Source organism: Camellia sinensis, chromosome 11, assembly GCF_055761805.1.
Source record: "Camellia sinensis isolate YWXY chromosome 11, ASM5576180v1, whole genome shotgun sequence".
In the NCBI taxonomy this organism is placed as follows: domain Eukaryota; kingdom Viridiplantae; phylum Streptophyta; class Magnoliopsida; order Ericales; family Theaceae; genus Camellia; species Camellia sinensis.
Genome location: NC_138971.1, coordinates 116,143,037 through 116,165,218, shown reverse-complemented (window position 1 = coordinate 116,165,218; position 22,182 = coordinate 116,143,037). Strand labels below are relative to the sequence as shown.

Sequence of the window (22,182 nt, the reverse complement as noted above, 5' to 3'; positions counted from 1 at the left end):
TAAAAACTTAACAAAAAAAAGTATTAAATTCTATTATTATAATCAATCAATATCAAATTGGACGCTAAATCACTTATAGAAATATGATGTTTGACATAAAATCACAATGAACTTAACTTTAATTAATGTAATGATATTTTATACTGTGATATGTGTTACAAAAAATAATATTAATTTTTAATTTAAATTATTTATTTTAATAATTTTAACCTTATCGTTCTATAAAAGTGTTACTTAAATACTTATATATAATAAATTTAGTTAAATTATTTGTTTATTTTGATAATTTTAGTTCTATTGTGCCATAAAAGTGTAATTATCATATAATAGCTTTATATGATATATATATATTAAATTATAAGATTGTAAAATAAACACTCATTTTGATATTAAAAATAATAGTAAATTAAAAAGATAATTAATAATATAAAATTAAAAGTGATTCTAATTATTTTATTTTTAAATTTATATTTATTTAGAAAATAAAAATATGTGGAAATAGAACTACACATAGTTTATTTAAAAGATTAAATATAAATGTATTGTGATTAGATTTAGAAGCAAATATATAAATTAATTATATAGAATATTAATTTTTTTTGTTAATATTATTTTTGAATTATTCATATATATTGTATATAGGCATACAAATTTAAATTAAATATAAATATTTTGTAATAAATAATTTCATATTAAATAAAAAATTAAATATCAATTAATATTAAGGCATCAATACGATAGACAAACAATAAAAAATATAAAAGAAAAATAATTTGAACCGTACAATACACATAATTAATCAAATTCTGTCTTATTTATTTATTTGTATATCAAGATAATTTTTTTTTTCAAATATTACAATAATTAAATTAAATTAAAATACAAACTATATAAAAAAAACTGACGATGACAAAACTAAATACACGATGAAAAATATATGAAAAATAAGTATTTCTCAAATAGAGTTCATATAAAATTAGTTATTATAATTGAAATTGAGTTTGTGTACAATTTTATATGTAAAATGTGATTTTTTTTAGACAAAAAAATAAGCCATAGAATGTTCCACCTGAGTAATAAAAAAAAAACACTATTTATATATCTATATAATGTAGCAGAATAGTTTTTGAAAATGTCTCAAAATGTATTAGAGATACATTTTGAATCAACGGTTCATATTATTTCATCTAACCATTTAAGGATCAATATGATTTCTTTACTTTTATTTTTTCTCCCAAAATCTCTCTCTCTCTCTCTCACTCAAAGTCGTTTCCCAAATTTCAAGTGTAGCGCACTACTTTCTCAAACACAATTGTCTTCTTCATATCTAACATTACCATCTAAAACTTTGCACCCACCCAACCTTCCTCTTTCTCTTTCATGTCTCACTTCATTCTCTCTCTAAACTCTTCTATCTCTCTTTCTCTCAGCCTCACTTTCCAGATTTGAAATTTTAAAACACATATTCACTCTCTCTCTCCCCCCACGCTCTTCTCACACTCTCTCTAAACTCTCCTATCTCTCTTAAGGCTCTCAGCCTCACTTCCTCCCGCCCCAAACCCAACAACCCGGCAGCGTCAACGAACAAGTCTTGTTATGACCCGATCCGAGAGCAACGTTGGGGACTCTAGTCCTCCGAAACGTCAACATTTCGGTTGAGAAATCGCTCACCGTGAACGAACCGTCACCGTACGATATCTGGTAGAGACACATCTGACGGTTGTTGCAGCCCGGTGAGTCAATTTGGTCAGATCGAAGATTGAGTCTGTCTGAGTGTAGCATTTTCACCGTAGGGAGCATTGGATCCAAATGAATCATCGCCGTACGATACCTGTTGAAGTCGCGGCCGACAGTAGTGTTGTCGTAGATAACCGCGAATAAGGTTTTGGCTTTACGTCGCGCTGGAGGGGGCATGGAAGAGGCGTTCTGGGGTTGCAGTAAGAGTGGTTTTGGAGAGGGCTGTTGTTGGTTAGGGTGGTGTAACTATACAAAGAGGGTGATTTTGGATTCTGATTCGGCAATGAGGGTTTTTTAATCTTGGATTATTGTCCATAAGAGAGACTGTGGTTTGGAATTGGTGAGGTTGAAAGAGAGAGATAGAAAAAGGAAGATAAGTGAGAAACCAAACATTAATTTTATTTATTTATTTATTTATTTTTTCTATAACTCGGGCATGCCCTAGATTTATGGTTTTATGTGTTTTATGCTCTTAAAAGTGAAGAGTATGCCCTAGATTTATGGGGTTTTTTGTAGTTAGTAAAAAAAAAAAAAAAAATAGGGACGAGGGATTTGGAGGCAAAAAACATGTGAAATTGGTCTTTTTTTTTTTTTTTTTTTTTTTTTTTTTTTGTATTTGCATTTGCATTTGCATTTGCTTTGTGGCTACTGCGGCTTGGTTTGATTACGATTATGTTAAAAAATGTTTGTGGAATTTTGTTTTAGTTTACAAAGTTGAAATTAAAATTTGAATAAATAAAAAAAGTTGAAGTTGTTTGGTTATTAAGAGACAAAACATCATTAGAAATATTTATGTTTAATGGTGAGATTAAAATATAATTAGAAGATTTTTTTTTGAAAATATTTTTTTCTTTGGTGAACAAATTTAAATTCAAAATTTAAATTGGGGTGTTAACAAAAAAAAAAAGTGATTTAGTTTTATTATTAAAATGTAATATTTTCACAAGGAGAGAGAAAAGAGATAATGGGGGTGGTATGATTTGTTTAAAGAGTGAAAAAGTCTACCTCAGAGATAACATATTTTTATTTTTGAATAATTAATCAAACCTATATTTATATTTTAATCTCAAAATTTTTAAAAATATATTTATTTAATTCATTTCAAATAACTCTCAACTTCTTTTCTTTTCATTCTTTGGCTTCGTTTGGGAAGTTGCTATTTTAGTAGGCTATTTTAGTTTTTGGCTATTTTAGTAGATTAAAATTTTTGTGTTTGGAAAGATGATTGGATTTTTTTGTGGTTGGATGTGATGTTTGTGAGAGAAAAAGTGAAATGATTATGGATTTGATGTGATATTTTGTCATATTAGTTATTTTAACATATTTTATCTTTTTGTGAATTTTGGCCTAAACTAGGCTATTTTTTTCTTGCCAAACACCTCATTTCTTTTTTTTCTTTTTTTTTTTTTATTTTTTATTTTAGAAAGGGAGTGCACTCACGTCACCTTTTTTTGCCTTAAAAGTCAGGAAAATGCTAGAGGTCTCAAATTTTCTACCAAATAAATGACCAAATGTCTCACATGGGTGTGGGGTCCGCAAAATTGTGGACCCCACACCCATGTGAGACATTTGGTCATTTGTTTGGTAGAAAATTTGGTGTCCCTAGCATTACCCTAAAAGTCAATCCATGTGATGATTTCAAGGTATTTTGTTTTGGCAAACATGCTGCAGACCCAGTGGGGGTCGCACCCCAGTGAGGTGGCGAGTCTCACTGGCTGAAACTTAAAAAAGAAAAAAAAAAAATTAAACAATTTTTTTTTTGCTCAATCACGGTGCGCTACCTTACTGGGAGCCGACCCCTAATGGGTCGAAGCATTTTTCTTTGTTTTGGCCTTTTTAAGCATTCCACGTTGGGATAGCATGTGGTGTGCATCCCGCGCACCATTATGGTTGATGTTATCACAAAGTGCTCGTTTGCGAATTTTGATTTTTAATAAAAAAAATTAAAAAATTGGTGCAAGTTGTTAAATTCTTTATTTTAATTTTTATATGTTTTTATAAAATCGAAAAAAACATTAAGGCCTCGGTTGGCAAGTGGTTTTTTTAGTTAAAAAGTTAAAAAATCACTAAAAAAATCAAAAAGCCAACGACACATATCAAAAAGTCAAAAATTCTCTTTTCTCTCTACTTTTTGCACATCTTTTTATAAAAAGTCAAAAAGTCATCCCAAACATACTAATTTTTTTTAGTTCATATTTTAACCAAATAGTCAAAAAGTTACTAAATTAACATGTTCTCAAACGAGGCCTAAAAATCAATTCCCGAAGACTCCCTAAATGGTAGACTCATGAATTGGATTAGATCAACTTCGAATCTAAGCTTTTGAGTCGGATCTAAACTTCCTTTTTGTAGATTTTGTAAATAAACTTTTAAAAATTTATTGGTGTCTTTCTCAAAGACTATTTGTTGATAAAATTTAAAATGTTTGAAAAAGAAGATAAGAGAATATTGATGTAATTCATAGTTTTATGTAGAATTCTGCATTTGTATATGGTGGTGATTTTGCTAACCCTTTCTCCAATAAGGAATCAGCACGTGCAGTAGTATCTTAGAGCAAATCCAATAGTTTATAGTTAAAATGAATAATTAAAGTTATAATTTAGTAATAAATAGTGTAAAATAGTTATAAAATAATAATGTTACTCTAATGGTTAAATTACTATTTTTTGCAAAACTGTGCAAAATTTTTACCAACTAGTCAACCATCTGGTCATCTACCGGGTCGATCACTTGCCTTCTAAAATTGTTGCATTGGTAGTTTTAACTATAGGTAAAATTAGTATCAAATTTGACAAAAAATATATCAAAAGTATAATTTAATAATTCTGATAATTCATTGTTTGAGATGAAAAAAATAAAATCCATACGATTTTAAAATAATAACAACTCCAATACCTTACTGTTAGAATGACTCTTAAGATGTGCATAATAATATTAATGATATTAGTCCATCTCTCCTTTTGATCCGAAAGTAATTACAGGTGGAAAGAATTACTCGTGTCGTGTCACATTATTTACTTATGCAAGGTGTATTAAGCCTCCGTTTGGGAAGTGGGTTGACTTTTTAATTTTTTAATTTTTTTGACTATTTTAGTCTAGGCTATTTTAGCCTAGTTTGGGAAGGACTTTTTGATTTTTTGACTTTTTTTTATGAGAGAGGATTGTAATAATTATAGGTTGAATTTGATATTTTATTTTTTGTAACTAAAATAGTCTATTTTATTTTTTGGGACTATTTTAGTCAAAAAAAAAAAAAAAAAAACACTGACTTTTTTCTTCTCAAACGGAGCCTAAGTACGATGTGCGCTTAGTCTAAAAGCCGACTTAAGTGATCAAGTAGTCGTCTTCAACCGACCTGACTAAAAATGACCTTTTACTACCATATAATTTGCAGCCAACTGAGTATCAGTCGCAAATAGCCAATTTATGCCCTATTTTCTTTTATTTACTTTCCCCACTTTTTATATTTGCCCTAGTCCCTTCACAAACGCTGTCTCTCTCTCTCTCTCTCTCTCCCTCCCTCGGTCTCACATATGAATCTCTCTGGTCTCTCAATCTAGTCTCTCTCTCTCTCTCTCTGTATCTCTCTTTCAATCTTGTGCTCTCTCTCCTTGATGTCCTTCTCAGATCAGCACCTCTGCTATGTCGATATCCTTCATCCTCTTCAGGTAAACACACCTATATATGTACCTCTATATATTATGTATATGTGAATTTCAAAATTGAAATTGAATTTATTCTGTTGAGGTCCGAGCAAGAATCGAAGCATCCGTCCTCAACTTCCTCAAGATCTTGAACTCTTCGACTCTGTCAATCTCATGTCTCTCTGGTTTGCAATTTTGCTTCAAATCTGTACTCTCAAAATGTGTATGTGTGTGTGTTAAGCATTGAATCACTGTTGATTTTGAGTAGATGAATTTGGGGATTTTTGAGTGTGTTATAAATCGAGATGGAGTAATAGCAGAGTGAGTTAGAGTGTGTTGATTGATGTTTCGTGAATTTTTCTCTCACTTGTTTTGCACGAGGTCTTTGATGAGAGTTAACACTGCTCAATCCTTCATCAGAGGTAATAATAGGATCATCATCATCTCTCTTTCTCATTTGCCTTATTAATCTTATCTTTTTTAAAAATTTCAGACTCACTGATATAGATACAGATACAGATACAAACAAAGGCTCCCTTTGCTTCTCCAAAAAATGTGAATTTGTAATTTTTTACTCAGTCTAATTTGTAATTTTCATTTAATTTTATGTTCATTTAGTTCATTAAGGTCTATATGCTTCAACTTTAATTTTGGCCATTCCATTTTTGTTTCTTTTCTTCAATTTAGGATAAATTAGGCCTGTGTGTGTGTTTGGTTATCATGAATTGTTTATTGTTTTTGTTGAATTAGTGCTGTGCTTTGTGTTTTGGATACCTAACTAGGGTCTTTTATTTGTGTTTTGAACATGTTTAAGGTTCTATTATTTTTAGTGTGATTTGATTGGCAGCGGAGAATGGGATTTCTTACACCTGATCAGACTGGGGATCATAAGATGTTTATCATGCTCTTTTTCACGTTGCCGATTATTTTTGGATATCTTTTGGTTTTTTTATTTTATTTTTATATTAATTATATATGAGCAAATGATGATTTATATCAAATGTTTGTGGCAATGCTCTGTTTGAACTTTCATATGCAGAGAACGCCTTTCTTCTAGGGAAGAACTTTTGTCTTGTTTGAACACTTGAACATGCCACCTATGTATAATGACATCCTGTTCTTCCTAATGAGATTTCATTCCCGATTCTTCATTCTGCTGTTCTCTCTCTCTCATTATGAATTCCCTCACCCTGGTTCAATTTATATGCACTGATCTGAATTAGCATCTTCAGTGCTTACAGTCCATTGGGTATATTGCATTGCATCATTTAGGTTATGCCTAGATGCGAGTTAAGAAAAAAGTATTTCAATGATTATTTTTCAGGTATCTTTTATAGGATTTGTAGATGGATTAGTTGATGTTTCTCAGAAACACTTCCCATTTTCAGCCAAAAGTTAGACAAGGATATGGGTTCATGCACACACAAAACAATCAGAGTGTGATTTGTTGTCGTCCTCTCCTATCTTGTATTATTTATTATTTTTTCTCTTTGGTGGTTTGGTGTGCTTGTGCACACGCATGTGTGTACACTTTTGGCATCAAGGATATGAATCTTGCATGTGTACCAAGCAATAGAAGCTTGATTTATTGTTCTTCTTTTGGGATGTATATGTGCACCATAGTAAACTGTCTCAGGCTTCATTTAGGGATGCCTAGATCAGATGACCATGTTTTCTCAAGCAAAACTTGAACAAATAAAAGTTTGTCCTCCATATGCACTTAACACAATTGTTTCTTCAATCTCACCCTATTGTCAAGCTCTGTCTGCGACAAATACTATCTGTATTATATCATTGTTTGGAGGTTGGTCTGAAATATTACTAGAAATTGTCCAAAAGTTTAGTAGTGTGAATCGTGTATATCATATCTTTTAGACTCATGGATGGGTTTTTAGACATTGAAGAACTGGATGCATGCTAAAATGCTATTATCAATCTGACTTGTTATTTGTTAATTGGAGTCTTTTGTGTAAGAGCAGCAGCAAAAACAACTTGAACTCATTCTGGCAATTGGAAAGACTGGAAAGGTATAATTTTGTGTGTACGTGGACATTACATCATGTATCTTTAGGAAAACTTTTGCTGCTGCTTGTTATTCTTTGGGTTTCCATCATGCATCTTTTTTTGTATTTAGTTGCTATTCTTCCAGTTGTCCAGAAGCAACACCAACTTCTTATGACTTTGCTCCTATGTCATGCATGCACTATGGAGGTTGGTGAATGGAATTTATATCTCTAGTAAATATATGAAATTTTTTCTTCACTGTCTGGAATTGACCTTTGCTTTGTATTTTTTATTATTATTTTGTCCTTTAAATTATTTGTGTGCATGGTACTCTATTTTTATTATCTTATAATTATTTCCTCATTTGACATCTTGGGGATGTATTTATAATGGTAAATTATTAGTTAAATTTATTTGATAAGTGTGCCTCAATTTTGTGTGATTCTTGAAAAAAGTTTCTTAGATGTTTCAAAATAAAATTTTCTGGTTGTTTCTGCATACAATAACTTAAATGAATGCTTTAGGTGTAATGACAAATTAATGCTTTAGTGAGAGTTAGGTGTTGCATTGGGGATTTTGCTTCATCTTGTGTTCACATGCAATATTGTGAACAAGACCATTTCTGGTCTGAAGTTTGCAAACTAATTTAGATATACCAATTTATTTATTTATTTATTTATTTTGTCTCCTAAATGAATCAATTAAATGACAGCTTTATCTTAAAAAATTAATTTCTATTAGCTAATGATCTGTTGTCTGTTTGCAAGTTTCATGGTTGTATAATTTAGAAACTTAGTATAGTACTAAACAAGACTTCTAAAGGCAATGTACATAAATTATTTTGAGACCCATTTCATTGAGTTCTTAGATATGATGCATGGGAGCTCAAGAAGCAATATGCACATTCTTAATATAGCGACAAGGTATGTCTATTAGTTTAATGACTTTGTGTTACATCCTAATTATATCTTCACTCATCATTTAAGAATTGCATGCTCTGTCCAACCTATCCCCCTCAAGACTCTATCTCATTCATTCAATCAAACAAATAAAATTTTAATTCTTATTTAAGAAAGTGCTTTTATTTATTTATTTATTTATTTTTGTTGGTCTTTCTGTTTTTGTTTCCTCTAAATTATAGGGGCTGTATTTGGTTAGGAAGGCTTTGAAAAGCTACCAGATGTGAGAGAGAGAGGAAGAGATCTCAAACATCCTTCTTCTACCGCTTATCTCTAATCTAACCTCAAACATCCTTATCCTCTTTTTTAAATTTTTATTTATTTCCATTCATGGGGGGAAAAAATTAAAAATGAAGGAACACTTATTGCTTTGTATATTTTGTGGATAAACGATTGCTTCTAGGGAACTGGATTTACCATGTTAAACTCTATGCATTGGCTAAATCATAAAATGCTAAAGCAAATTTTGCTTTAACATGCTACGTGAATAGGTGTTTCTCCTGAAAAAGGCACGGGGGCAACAATATCTGATGATAATGATGATCAACTATATAGCGACACCAACATTTTCGATGGAAGTTTTGATGAACAGGTATTTTACTATTCTAGAACTTTAATTGATGAAATTGTTTCTCAACAAAAAACAGTTGCGGATATATATAAGATTTAAGCCTGTATTTCTTTCTCACCGGCGGGCAGCCGGCCGACACCTTTGCCTTTGCTGCCCGCTGGAATTTTCTACACATACCTTCCACTCTCCACAGCCGTAACTCTGCAAGAAGAGAAACTTCGCTCCATCATTTTCTTCCACGAATCTTCTTCGTGGCTTTCGAGCTCGTCTCTCACTATCTCGTGCAATCGATCTTTGCACTTCATCGCCACATGTGAGCAACCGTGGCCGTCGTAAACGCCGAAAAAGTGCAAATCCGCCGGATTCTGACTACTCCGACAGCAAAGCAAGGGGTGAATGGCCACAGCGTCTTCCATATCTCTCCTCCTTCCACGCACAGAAGTCATGCCTAACTTAGGGCATTTCTGAGCCACCTCAGGCTCGTTTGTCACATTTGAAGTCGGAGATGCACACTGTTTCGCAGACGTCGTCTCTGATTCACCGTTCTCCACTAAACGACCTTCACTAATCACGCAATTCTCAACTGCTTTTCCGCACTCAGACAGCTTCGAATCTGCCACCAAAACATCCAATTTCTGACGTTTTCTACCGTGCTCTTCCAGATTCTTCTCAGCTTGGTGATAGATTTTTCATAATGGTTGCTACCGCCGCTACTTCTGCATTTTTTCCAGTTGCATCTCCTCCACCCGATTCTGGTGCCAAGACATCCAGCAAGCTTGGAGGACCTCCAGCAAATGTGGATGCACGAGGGATTAAATCAAAATCTGCTGCCACTGGGGGTTTGCAGGTTAAGGCCAATGCACAAGCCCCTTCCAAGGTAAACGGTACCAAAGTTGGTGTAATGGAGGGGCTCAAGAGTGAGGATGATTCGCCATCACTTCACCAAAGGACTTTTATCAACCAACTGTTCACCCACGTTGGGCAGTGTTACAGCTGCAAATTTGTCTTCTTATCACGTGAGGTGATGATGAGATTTGTGAATTATTTGAAGTGGTTTGAGCTGGAATGCATATCTTCAGAAAAGGAATGTGCCGGTAAACCTAAGATAAACTATGTTAATATGTTACAGTGTGTCTCTCTCTCACTTTACTTTTTCCACCACCCACAACACATTATCATCGCCATTCCCTAACCCACATGGACTTGTTCCCATCGTTTCATACAACTCATCATTCATCCCACTAGAATATATAGAATATATATATATATTAAAAAAAAAAAAAAAAAAAATACAAATTTGCACACCAAACCTTCCCTTATTTTATTCATGTTGGGGCTCACCCCGATCACCATTTTACACCAAAAAAAAAAAAAAAAAAAAAAAAAAAAAAAAAAAAAAAAAAAAAAAAAAAAACAACAACCACAAGATTTGTTTTCTTTTCTGCAGACGGCCACCCACCGATCTCACTTTTTCGCCTATTCCGCCGGTCTTTTCTTCTTGCCTCCGTCCTGGGCGGCCCTTGACGGTGTTGCCTCCATGTTTCCCACTCCACTGGGCACGATCACTCCACCCTGCTCCTCCACTACAGCATATGGCGGACCTCCAAATCGGAACATAACGGTGGCCTTCCGCTTCAGCTCCTTGTTTTCTGCCCTTAGCACGCTTATCTCTGCTCGCGCATCCTTATACATGCGTTGGAGCAGAGCCAGCTGGGAGTTTAACTGCTGCACCTCATTTGCCCTACTCTGCAGCCGGTTCGACAAGTTTGTGACCGCCGTCATGCTTTCCACACATGCCTTCAACGTATACTGATTGGCCTCCACATCCGACAGCACTGCCATTCTTTGCTCCACAGACCGCATCGGAAAGTTCAACGGAGCAAACTCCGGGGCACTTGGTTGAGGTTCCAGTGCCACCGCACCAGTTATTTCTCTTGTGGGCTCGTTCAGTTCTGGAAAGAGCGTGAGCAGGTTCTGGGTAGCTGGACGGGAAGAAGAAGAGGCCATGTTTTGGGTTGCTCAGTGTTTCAGCGCAGGGTTTACAGAGTGTTTCAGACTGCCAAAGTTTCAGAGGTTTCAGAATGGTATGCCTCAGCCTCAGCCTTCGTCTTGGTTAAATAGCCGAGGCAGCCACGCGTATCGCGTGCCTCTTGCCACCAGCCGACAAAACGGGCACGCAAGCCAAGGCGCCCACGTGCCTCGCCATCATGTCCGGCACACCTTTTTATGGATTGGGCACGCCTTTTGATGGCACGCCTTTTGAAAAATTGAGCGCACCTTTTGAGGATGCGATTTTTTATGGGTCCGACAAGACTCTGTAAACTGTCCCGACATTGATTCCGGTTAGCTCCTTTATGGGTCCGACAAGACTCTGTAAACTGTCCCGACATAGATTCCGGTTAGCTCCTTTATGGGTCCGACAAGACTCTGTAAACTGTCCTGACATTAATTTCGGTTAGCTCCTTTATGGGTCCGACAAGACTCTGTAAACTGTCCCGACATTGATTCCGGTTAGTTTCTACAAGGGTCCAGCAAGACTCCGTAAACTGTCACAACATTGTCTTCTACAACGGTCCGACATGACCCCATAAACTGTCTTCTACATCGGTCTGACACCGCCATCCAGTGTCCTCTACACCGTTATGACACCACCATACAGTGTCCTCTACATGGTTATGACACCCCCATACAGTGTCCTTTACAACGTTATGACACCACCATCCAGTGTCTTCACCAATGGTCTGACACGACCATACAGTGTCTCTTATCCTCTTTTATTTTTATGTATTTTCTTGTTTTGTTACTCTCTCCAAACTCAAGTTGGTTAGTTCCTATCCCCCTTGAGTTTGCGGGGGGCTGTTAAAATCCACCTACTCTCCACCTACTTCACCCACTTAAACCTACTCCACTAAACCTAACCCACTACACCACTACCACCTCCACTTCACCTACTCCTTACCTACTACACACTCACCCTCTTCTATATATAGGAATCATGAATCATTGTAATAGATAACATTACATCAATCAATAATAATACATACAATTTATTCTCTCTCTTTCTCTATACATTATTTCTTACAATATTAGTATAAATTATTTGTGTATCGAGCTGTGAGTTGAGGCATATCGTGAAGAGGAATTGATAGATTGAATTGTCCTCTGTTTTTGGTTTCTTAGCTTTTTGTATGAGAAATGATTAGATATTTGCTTTAAAGCCTGGATTTCCTTGAAATATGTTAGTTCATGATCAACATGTGAAGCCCTAGCAATTTTAATGCTTGTTTAAGATGCAAATTTTTACATTTTAGTTTTGTAGTATTGGACTGTCTAAAAATCAATCGCAATTGATACTATCTTATTCTTCCGAATTAGTGATGTTCATCTTATTCTTCTGAATTAAGTGCCAAGAGTCAACAACATATTACATTAATTAATTAACTAATTACTTGTTATTGCATGTTTCGTATTTACAGTATGATGAGGATTGGGTATTTGTCAGTTATTTTAACTTAAATACCAGTACTTATAATTTATACTTTCTCTTACAGCAAACGCGGGCTGAAACAAAGCTGCCTCGAGCAGCACTACTTTGAACACTAGGAAGCTCGACGAAGAGATGGAGAATCTTTCTCATGAGTATATTTTAAATTCGAGCGTGCACGTGTATATATATATGACTCATTTACTTCTTTTCAATTCCTTGTACGTTTTTTGAATGAATTTTACAATTCATTTAAACTTCTTTCCACATGGAGATGATATATGTGTTGATACACCTATTAACTTTCTTTGGTGATGTGAGTCATGTGGCCTTGTTTATTTAGAATTTTTCTTAGCACTGGATATTCATTTTGAATAGAATAATTTACACAACTTTAAACCTGCTTTGGTGTCACACCACTAGCACCTTGCAATTTATTTATTTTTTAGAATAGGATAAAGTTTTTCTTGGTACTTTGAATAATTTCTAATTCTATACTTTCTTGATTTTTTTATTTTGTTTTTTTGCGACGGCAAAATGGCGGTCGCCATAAGTAGTTTAGGCGGTCGTGAATAATTTGCGACTATTGCTATGTTGTCGCAAAAAGTATTTGCCACTCCCACGTTTGCGACACCCATTTGCCGTCGCATGGGCCGTTGCAAAAGATCTTTTGCGACTTTATTTTTTATTATTTGCTACGGTTTATAGCGGTCACAAAAAGTGTCTTTTTTAGTAGTGTATGTTTCGAATATGATATACATGTTCATTTTTCCTTTATACTAGATTAATATTCACATGTTGGTTAGATCCTAGATTTGTAGGAAATTTGCTTGTTCTTTGTTTCTAGATTTTAGTTGGTTACATGGTTATAATTTTTTAGAATATTTGCATGATTTTAATTGATAGAATTATTTACATGTTTAATGTGTAACAAGTTCAAATGTAGCTCTTGCTAATTAAATTTTTACTTTAAGTATTTGGAGTAATAAAGTTTTGTAACTTGTTTATATTTATTTACATGTTTATTGTGTAAATTAAATTTTAAATTTGATTGTGAAGTTTTAAGGTTTATTTGCGTAACCTGTATAGCATTTTAATTTTAATTTTTTGCTATTGATTAGATTGCTAGATAAGGTTTCATTCCCATCTCTCTTCATTCACTACTTTACCAAAAGCAAAGAAAAGCTGAGGGGATAAAATTTTGTCATCCTTCAATCATTACTTTGCCAAAAGTAAAGAAAAGCTGAGGGATGTTTTTGTGAATAATGTGTGCATTATATTTTATTGTGGTTTTCTATTAACCTTCACTATAGGAATACCAATGTGAAAGGGATTGGAAAAAAAAAATCAAATCCGAAGGAACAGAATTTGGGATTGAAATAAAAATATTTTTGGGCTACTAACCTCTTTGTTGAACATGAATACTAAGGGTGGAAAGGAGTATTTTGGACTAAATTTGAAGCAATTGTTTGCTTGAGTTTGAACTATGGTTATTTACCTATGTGTAGAAGCAAGTTTTATTTGCTTGTAATTGTTGTAGCAATTTTGTTTTAATTGCTTGTATTTGGTTAGCAATTTTTCAATTGCATGTAAGTTTGAAATTTGGTTTGTGTTAACCTAGTTCATCCCTTGGAAATTTAAATTCTAAAAATTGTTTCCCATGGATTAGGAATCAACATATTCTTGAAAGTTTTGTCTAAGGTTAACTGGGTTTTAAGTGGGACCGATGTGACCGCTCCAGTCTTCATAGAAACATTCATGACCATGTTCGATTCTAGGGAAATGGTGAGACTATTTTTGAATTAAATTTTTGACTTTAGGATTTTCTAGTGTTAAGTTTAATTTCTGGAAACACAAAATAATGAAATTCAGTTGTATTTTTTAGAAATGACAATTGTCACTAATGCTGCTGCTAATGTTGGTGGGGATTAGAACCTCGAGGGAATTGACTTGCCAACCCCTGTTGCTGTAATCTCTGTGGTCAACCTTGTTGTTACTCCTGCTGTTCCAGGAGGCCCGCCCAACCATCATAAGTGCCTGGAGAAGTTCACGGGTGTGAATTTCAAGAGGTGGCAGCAGAAGATGTTCTACCTCGCTACCACCAGCCGTGGAGGAGAATAAGCAAGACAAGCAGAAGCTCACGACTTTAGATGCTTGGAAGCAGTCAGACTTCCTTTGCCAAAATTATATTCTGAATGGCTTGTCAGATCCACTTTTCAAAGTGTTTTATGCCAAGAAGTTGGCAAAGGAGCTGTGGGATGCTTTGGACAAGAAGTACAAGACTGAGGATGCTGGGGCAAAATAATTTGTCGTTGGCCAGTTTCTGGACTTCAAAACGGTGGATTCAAAAACCGTCATTAGTTAGTTCCAAGATTTCTAAGTGATTATGCATGAGATACATGCAGAGGGAATGTTTCTTAGTGAATCATTCCAGGCAGCTGCTTTGATTGAGAAGCTGTCTAATGGTTGGAAAGACTTCAAAAACTACTTGAAGCACAAGCGAAAGGAAATGACAGTTAAAGAGCTTGTTGTCAGGTTCCGTATTGAAGAAGACAACAAGAAGAAATGAGGGAGCACCTCCACTTTGAAAGCAAATGTGGTTGAGCATGGTGAGCCCTCAGGGGTGAAGAAAAAGCCACTGACAGGCAAAAGCTCAAAGTTGAGGGCTAGAGGCGGAGTCTCTAAGAGACCGGTCTACAAGCCGAAATAACCTACTTTTAGGTTCAATGGAAAGTGCTTCAATTGCAGAAGCGATGGGCATCGGGCAGCTAATTGCCAGAAGAAGAAGAAGCCCTAAAGAAGAACCCTCCACAAAACAAAAGTTGGGCTCACATGGCTGAAATGGAAGATCTATCACAAGATGTGGACGACATGCATTTGTCAGTTGTCGTCTCTGCAGTGAACATAGTGGGGTCAAACTCAAAGGAATGGTGGGTGGACATTGGAGCCACTCGCTACATCTGTGTTGAGAAGAATATGTTCACAACTTTTGAACCGATTTCAAATGGTGAGAACTTGTTCATGGGGAATTTTACGACCTTAGCTATTGAGGGGAAATGCAAGGTGGTCCTGAAGATGATTTCAGGAAAAGAGCTGACTTTGAACGATATCTTATATGTGCCGGACATTCGTACTTTATCTTGAGGTTGCTCTTGAGTAAGCATGGCTTCCGCATGGTGTTTGAGGCTAATAAGGTCGTGTTGACCAAGAACGGGGCCTATGTGGGGAAAGATATATGTCGAGTGGTCTCTTTAAGCTAAATGTAATGACTATTATCTCGAAAATTAATGAGAAAGCTTCTTCTTCTACTTATATGCTTGAGTCTCCTAATTTATGGCATGGTAGACTGGGCCATGTAAATTTTGACTATTTGCGTAGATTAATCAAGTTAAATCACATATCATCTTTCAAGATTAATTCAAATTACAAGTGTGAAACTTGTGTAGAAGCAAAATTGGCAGACTTGTTTTCATTCTGTTGAAAGAAGTACCGAGCCTTAGATTTAGTGCATAGTGATGTGTGTGACTTGAAAGTCATACAATCACGTGGTGGCAATAAGTAAGTACTTCATCACTTTTGTCGATGATTGCACTAAAACTGTTATGTGTATTTGCTTAAAAGCAAAGATGAAGCGATTGATAAATTTATTTTTTCTAAGAATAAAGTTGAGAATTAACTAAGCTGAGATCAAGGCTTTAAGAAATGATTGTGGTGGTGAATATGAATCCCCGTTTGCTGAGATATGTGCTCAATTTGGGATTATTCACCAAACCACAGCGCCATACTTCCCTCAGTCAAATGGTGTTGTTGAGCAGAAAAATAAGACGTTAAAAGAAATGATGAATGCGATGTTAATAAGTTTTGGGTTGCCACAGAACTTGTGAGAGGAAGCAGCTCTTTCCGCGAATTACATTCTTAATGGAATACCTCGGAAGAATGTAGAGAAAACTCCATATGAGTTGTGGAAAGGCCACAAGCCTTCATATAAATACCTACGAATGTGGGGGTGTTTTGCAGAAGTGGTGGTGCTTACACCTAAGCATGTTCGGGTAGGCCCGGAGTCAGTGGATTATATATTCATTGGCTATGCACATAATAGCAATGAATATCGATTTCTTGTGTTTAAGTCTGTTATTGTAGATATACACAAGAATACTATCATGGAATCAAGAAATGCATATTTCTTTGAAAATGTATTTCCTTGTCGTCTCTAAGAAGAGATTTCGAGTTCCATGAAAGAGGTTGAAGGTGACAATGATCACGCAGATGATCAAGTCGATGATCAAGCTGAGGAAGTAGATGAGCCAAGAAGGAGTAAAAGAGCTAGGACCGCAAATTCCTTTGGTCGGACTTCTTGACTTATATGTTAGAGGGAGAACCTTGAACTTTCCATGAAGCCGTGACTTCACCTGAAAGTCCGTTGTGGAAAGAAGCAATTAAGAGTGAGATTGACTCCATCCTACAGAACCATGCCTGGGAGTTGGTTGATCTACCCCCAGGCAGTAAGGCCTTGGGGAGTAAGTGAATCTTTAGAAGAAAGATGAAAGCGGATGGGTCAATTGATAAGTATAAAGTTAGGCTAGTTATCAAAGGATACAGGCAGCGAGAAGGCCTAGATTACTTTGATATGTAGTCACCTGTGACAAGGATTATATCCATTCGCATGGTGATTGCGATAGCATCTTTACGTGGTCTGGAGATATATTAGATGGATGTGAAGACAGCTTTCTTAAATGGAGATTTAGATGAAGAAACCTATGTGGAGCAACTTGAGGGGTTTTTAGCTCCAGGACAAAATAAGAAAATCTGTAAACTTGTCAAATCATTGTGTGGTTTGAAGCAAGCTCCTAAACAATGGCATGCGAAGTTTGACAATGCTATGTTGTCAAATGGGTTCAAGATCAATGAGTGTGATAAACGCGTATATGTCAAAGACACTGAAAGAGGTTGTCATTTTGTGTCTATGCGTTGATGACATACTCATTGTTAGTAGTAACGATGAGATGATTAGAACTACCAAGAAATTGTTAAACTCTAAGTTTGACATAAAAGACATGGGCCTTGCAGATGTAATTTTGGGTGTTGAGATTACCACAACATCTGATGGTATTGTACTTTCTCAATCTCACTATGTTAAGAAGATACTTGAGAAATTTGGTAAATCAGATACAAGTGTGTCTAGGACACCGGCAGACTTGAGTCTACACTTGACCAAGAATAATGGTGAGAGTGTCTCTCAGCTAGAATATTATTGGGTCATTGGGAGTTTGATGTATTTGATGAGTCGTACAAGGTCGGATATAGCCTACTTAGTTAGCAGACTTAGTAGATACACGAGCAATCCTAATGCCACTCACTGGAAAGGTAACGTTTAGGTGTTAAGGTATCTTCGTTTCACCCGGGATTATAGGTTGCATTACACCAGATATCCAGCAATAATAGAAGGCTAAAGCGATGCGAATTGGATATCTGATGTTAGGGATTCAAAATCCACTAGTGGTTATGTGTTCACCCTTAGAGGGGCAGCCGTGTCTTGGATTCCAAGCAGATGTGTATCTCACGATCAACGATGGAATCGGAGTTTATAGAGTTGGATAAGGCAACAGAAGAGGCAAAATGGCTTCGCCATTTCGTTGAAGATATCCCACGTTAGTTGAAACCTTGTGCTAGCCATCTGTATTCATTGTGATAGCCAATCGACTATTGGAAGGGCATCGAGTAATATGTATAATGAAAAGTTTAGACATATTCATCGTAGACATAACTCCAAATAACAACTACTCTTTAATGGAGTTGTCAATTTAGACTATGTGAAGTCTAAGGACAACATTGCAAATCCCTAAAATTAGATATCCAGCAATAATAGAAGGCTAAAGCGATGCGAACTGGATATCTGATGTTAAGGATTCAAAATCCACTAATGGTTATGTGTTCACCCTTAGAGAGGCAGCCGTGTCTTGAAAATCTTCCAAGCAGACGTGTATCTCACGATCAACGATGGAATCAGAGTTTATGGAGTTGGATAAGGCAACAGAAAAGGCAAAATGGCTTCGCCATTTCGTTGTAGATATCCCACGTTGGTCAAAACCCTGTGCCAGTCATCTGTATTCATTGTAATAGCCAATCGACTATAGGACAGACACAGAGTAATATGTATAATGGAAAGTTTAGACATATTCGCCGTAGACATAACTCCAAATAACAACTATTCTTTAATGGAGTTGTCAATTTAGACTAAGGACAATATTGCGAATCCGCTAACCAAAGGGTTAAATCAATTGTTAGTAGAGAAGTCGTCAAAAAGAATAGGTTTAAGGCCTGTAGTGTAAGATGTTACTGGAATGGAAACCCAACCTATTTGATTGGAGATCCCAAGATCTAGGTTCAATGGGACAACCTAATTACGTGTAACGGTGGTATGTCACTAAGGAGGTTAAACTTCCAGCCATTCCTTTTATCAGTGATACCTGCAAATGTAGATGTTAAACTGAACTTTTAATGACTCTAGTGTGTTGAAGTGAGTATAGTAGGATACTCAAGTAGAGTCACCTATGTAAGTGTGAAGTGGAGCCGCGTCTATAAGAATTGACAAGGCCGAATTCTTTAAACCACTCACTGAACCAGTCTAATGTTCCAAGGCCAAACTGGACACAACAGTGAGAACAGAACGACGGTTGGAGTAATACCTGTGTAAGGTCTATTGTCTTTGTTTACATAAATGAGAGAACAATTCAAGACTTCATGTTCACTGGGCAGCCAGTAACTCCGATAGACTTTACTAGGAGGTGTTCAAAGCTAAAAGCTACATTTTCCGATGCAGGGGTTATTCCGTTGCACTCTCTCCGAGTCTTTGTTGTTAAGCGTTGTCTGTTTGTTGTTATTCAGTCAATTTTTATTCATGTGGGGAATTGTTAGAAAATAATAGTTTTTGGTGACTTTAATGCAATATTAAAGTGGGTGCCAATCCTCAATTGAGGTATATTAAAGTGGCTTTAGATTCTTTGTAATGAAATCTTTATACCACAAAAAAAATGACAAAAAACCATTAAATTTGAATGAAAAATTTACTTATTAAGTTCGCTTCACGAAAGAGGTGTTGGGAAAGGTGTGAAACCTTCTATCTCACATTGATTGTAGAGGAGAGTATTGATGGGTATTTAAATCCCATTTTTTGCCTAAGGGTATGAGCCCTTTGGGGCATCCAAATTTTTTGAAGGAAGGAAGTTATGAATGTTTCAAGGATGGACTTAGACCAAGACTATGGTCTAAGTTGATTATGCAAAAATTGCCACACGCCCGTGTTGCCCGCACCGCCAGGACTAGGCGGGTCCGGGTCCATGATCTGTGATCCGTGAATCTTGAATCTTGGGCTTGGGCTTGGTCTTAGGCTTGAGGCTTACTGGATTAAGTGTGGGGGTTGGGCTTAGACTACCCATCTTAATTTTTTTTGGCCAAGCTAAATCCGTGAGCTGCAAGAATATATACACAAAACACATGTGTAGAATAGACCTGGTAACTCCTCTATTCATGATAGACTGTAATCCATCAATTTGCAGAAATTAAATCCTGCATTTGTTGCAGGGGAGTTTCTTCCTCTTTCCCTCCATGTGTATAAAAGGAGACCACTTTCCTTCATTCTTCAACTCCAGAAATTCTTGCTCTCTATTTTTCCTAAGTTTTAAATTCTTCCTAGTGAGAAAGTGCTGCATGAGTTTTGTTCCCCGAAGCTACATAGTTGGTGCATTGCTGTAGCTAGTCTAACCATCGTATCCTAAGAGATAAACGTCGAAGAACCTCCATCACTCAATCGGTGAGGGGGCAAATCTGTTTTAAGGAGACTGTCTAGTGCAAGTTTCAGTTTGCTTCATTTTGTAATTTTACTTTATTTTGTAATTTTGTTCCATAATTTTTCCAGCATGTTTCTTGTTTTGAAATTTAAATTGTTAATCATGAATCTATTTGTTTTAGTGAATCACACAATTTTTACAACAATACTTACTTCTTGGTAACCGTGTACGATTATGTCCCTCTTTGCATGCCATTGTTGAAGACTCTGAGGTTTAATGTGGTGAAAGTGATTCCAGCTGGTTCTTCTGCTGGTGTGAAGAAGGCATTTACAACGTGAGTTTAGTGGATCAATTTTTTGTAGTAAGAAGTGTTTTTGGATTTAGTTTTTTGAATTTAGTTTTTTGAAAACTGAGTTTTTTTTTTTTTTTTTTGTGTTTTTTTGTTTTTAGTGAATATTTTTAAAATTTTAAGTATTTTTTTTATTTTTTTAAATGCATCTTACTTAGATGTATCTAAATAGTAAAATATTTGTGAAAAAATTAATAAATTCACAAAAATATGAAAAATGTACTGAATTTTTGTATTTTTTTTGGTATTTAGTGTATTTTTTAAAGATTTTTTTTATAAATATTATACTTTTTAAGTGTATTTATGTTAGGTGTGCCTAAAAATTAAAAAAAAAATTGCTTAAAATATTAAAAAATTCATTGAAAACATTAAAATACGAAAAATAAAAATGTAAAATTTTTTGAAAACTATTTTTTAAAAACTAGATCCACACAAGCTGAATATGATGTATGGCATTAGATTGTGCAACTTCAGTAGAGTGTTTCTTTTGATGTGTACTCTCTTAAGGTTTGAGTTTTTGTACGTGGCCAATTTACAATTTTCTCAATTTCTATCAGTCATATAACTTGAGTGTGCAATGTGGTGAAGTCGTCATTGTTTGCTAGATAGTAGTTTGTCCCTTCGGAAACATTGCCTCACATAGTATTGTATACATTTCTCTCGGATTATTGACATTGCTTCTTGTATTGTACATTTCTATTGGATTATTGTTGTTATTAGTGAAGCATTTGGATTTTATGTGGAGCAGGGTATTTCTTGTTTGTGTTGTCTGTGATTAGATTTATTGGCTAGAATATATATGATAGGCCGGCTAAATTGTAGCTCAACTTCACAAATTGGGTTTTTTTTTTCCTTTCCCTTTTTTTGAGAATAACTAACCATATATATGCTCTTCTTTTGGACCTTGAGCTGGCCTTGACCTATGTTACAAATAAAGTAGCACCCCAGTTGGCATTATACCACCCCGATTGGCATGGATTCTACACCTACTTTTGAAAACATATCTACCCGATCATTCTCCCGGATGTCTCCTGGACGTCCGGTCGGTTGATCAGAACAGTGTTTTTATTTTATTTTATTTTATTTATTTTTTTGACACCTGTTATTTTTATATTTTAAATAAAAAATATTTTCAAAAATTTTTAAAATTTTTTTATGAGTTTTGAATAGAATTTTGGGTTTTGTGTTTAATTATGAGTTGTAAATTTTGGAATCAAATATCATATGTCGTATCAAAAATTTCAAACTCAATTCAAAATTCTTTTCAAAATTTATAATTAAATAAAATTTTCACATTCAAATCATAATTCTAAAACTCACAAACTCAAAATATAATTGTATTCTCAAATCATAATTTTAAAATTCTACCAAACACTACCTTAATTTTTTGGTGGAGACCACAACTTGGGTTAGTGGGAGGTAAGCTTTGTGGATTTTGTAGTTCTTGTGATTTTTTATTGGTATGTTATATTATGTGAGATGATATTACTGTTACATTTTATTTTTTCCTGCAAGAGATGGAAAGGCAAAAGTCTTGAGCTAATAATTTAAATTGCAAAATCTAGGGTAAATTAAAATATACTCTCAAAATTTGTTTAAAATATTAGTTATTCTATGTAGTTTTGGAAATTACACCTTATCATTTTA

General features: G+C 35.0%; 1 protein-coding gene and 1 long non-coding RNA gene across 7 annotated transcripts; both read left to right on the top strand.

Moving 5' to 3' along the window:
- The first annotated feature begins 5,040 nt into the window (after positions 1 to 5,040).
- Positions 5,041 to 12,800, top strand: LOC114276394 (uncharacterized). 6 transcript variants are annotated; one of them, XM_082894561.1, is made up of 5 exons: positions 5,064 to 5,405; positions 5,485 to 7,408; positions 7,516 to 7,592; positions 8,836 to 8,936; positions 12,467 to 12,800. In XM_082894561.1, the coding sequence occupies exons 2-5, from the start codon at positions 7,296 to 7,298 to the stop codon at positions 12,509 to 12,511; spliced, it is 336 nt and encodes a 111-aa protein (XP_082750687.1). In that variant the 5' UTR covers positions 5,064 to 5,405; positions 5,485 to 7,295; the 3' UTR covers positions 12,512 to 12,800. The 6 variants fall into 6 exon arrangements, 2 of the variants coding, with proteins under 2 accessions (XP_082750687.1, XP_082750688.1); XR_014344366.1 differs by lacking the exon at positions 7,516 to 7,592 and having other exon boundaries at positions 5,485 to 5,803; XR_014344365.1 differs by lacking the exon at positions 7,516 to 7,592.
- A 1,265-nt stretch (positions 12,801 to 14,065) lies between these two features.
- LOC145802089 (uncharacterized) lies at positions 14,066 to 15,220 on the top strand. The gene is made up of 2 exons (XR_014344368.1): positions 14,066 to 14,184; positions 14,285 to 15,220. It is a non-coding gene; the product is annotated as an uncharacterized LOC145802089 (long non-coding RNA).
- The last annotated feature ends 6,962 nt before the right edge of the window (positions 15,221 to 22,182 follow it).

Bases quoted from the DNA above. Each gene is read 5' to 3' on its own strand.
- LOC114276394 (XM_082894561.1), top strand. From the start codon at position 7,296: ATGCTAAAATGCTATTATCAATCTGACTTGTTATTTGTTAATTGGAGT. The intron at 7,409-7,515 runs GTATAATTTTGT...TTTTGTATTTAG, and splicing joins CAATTGGAAAGACTGGAAAG to TTGCTATTCTTCCAGTTGTC. The intron at 8,937-12,466 runs GTATTTTACTAT...TTTCTCTTACAG, and splicing joins ATGGAAGTTTTGATGAACAG to CAAACGCGGGCTGAAACAAA.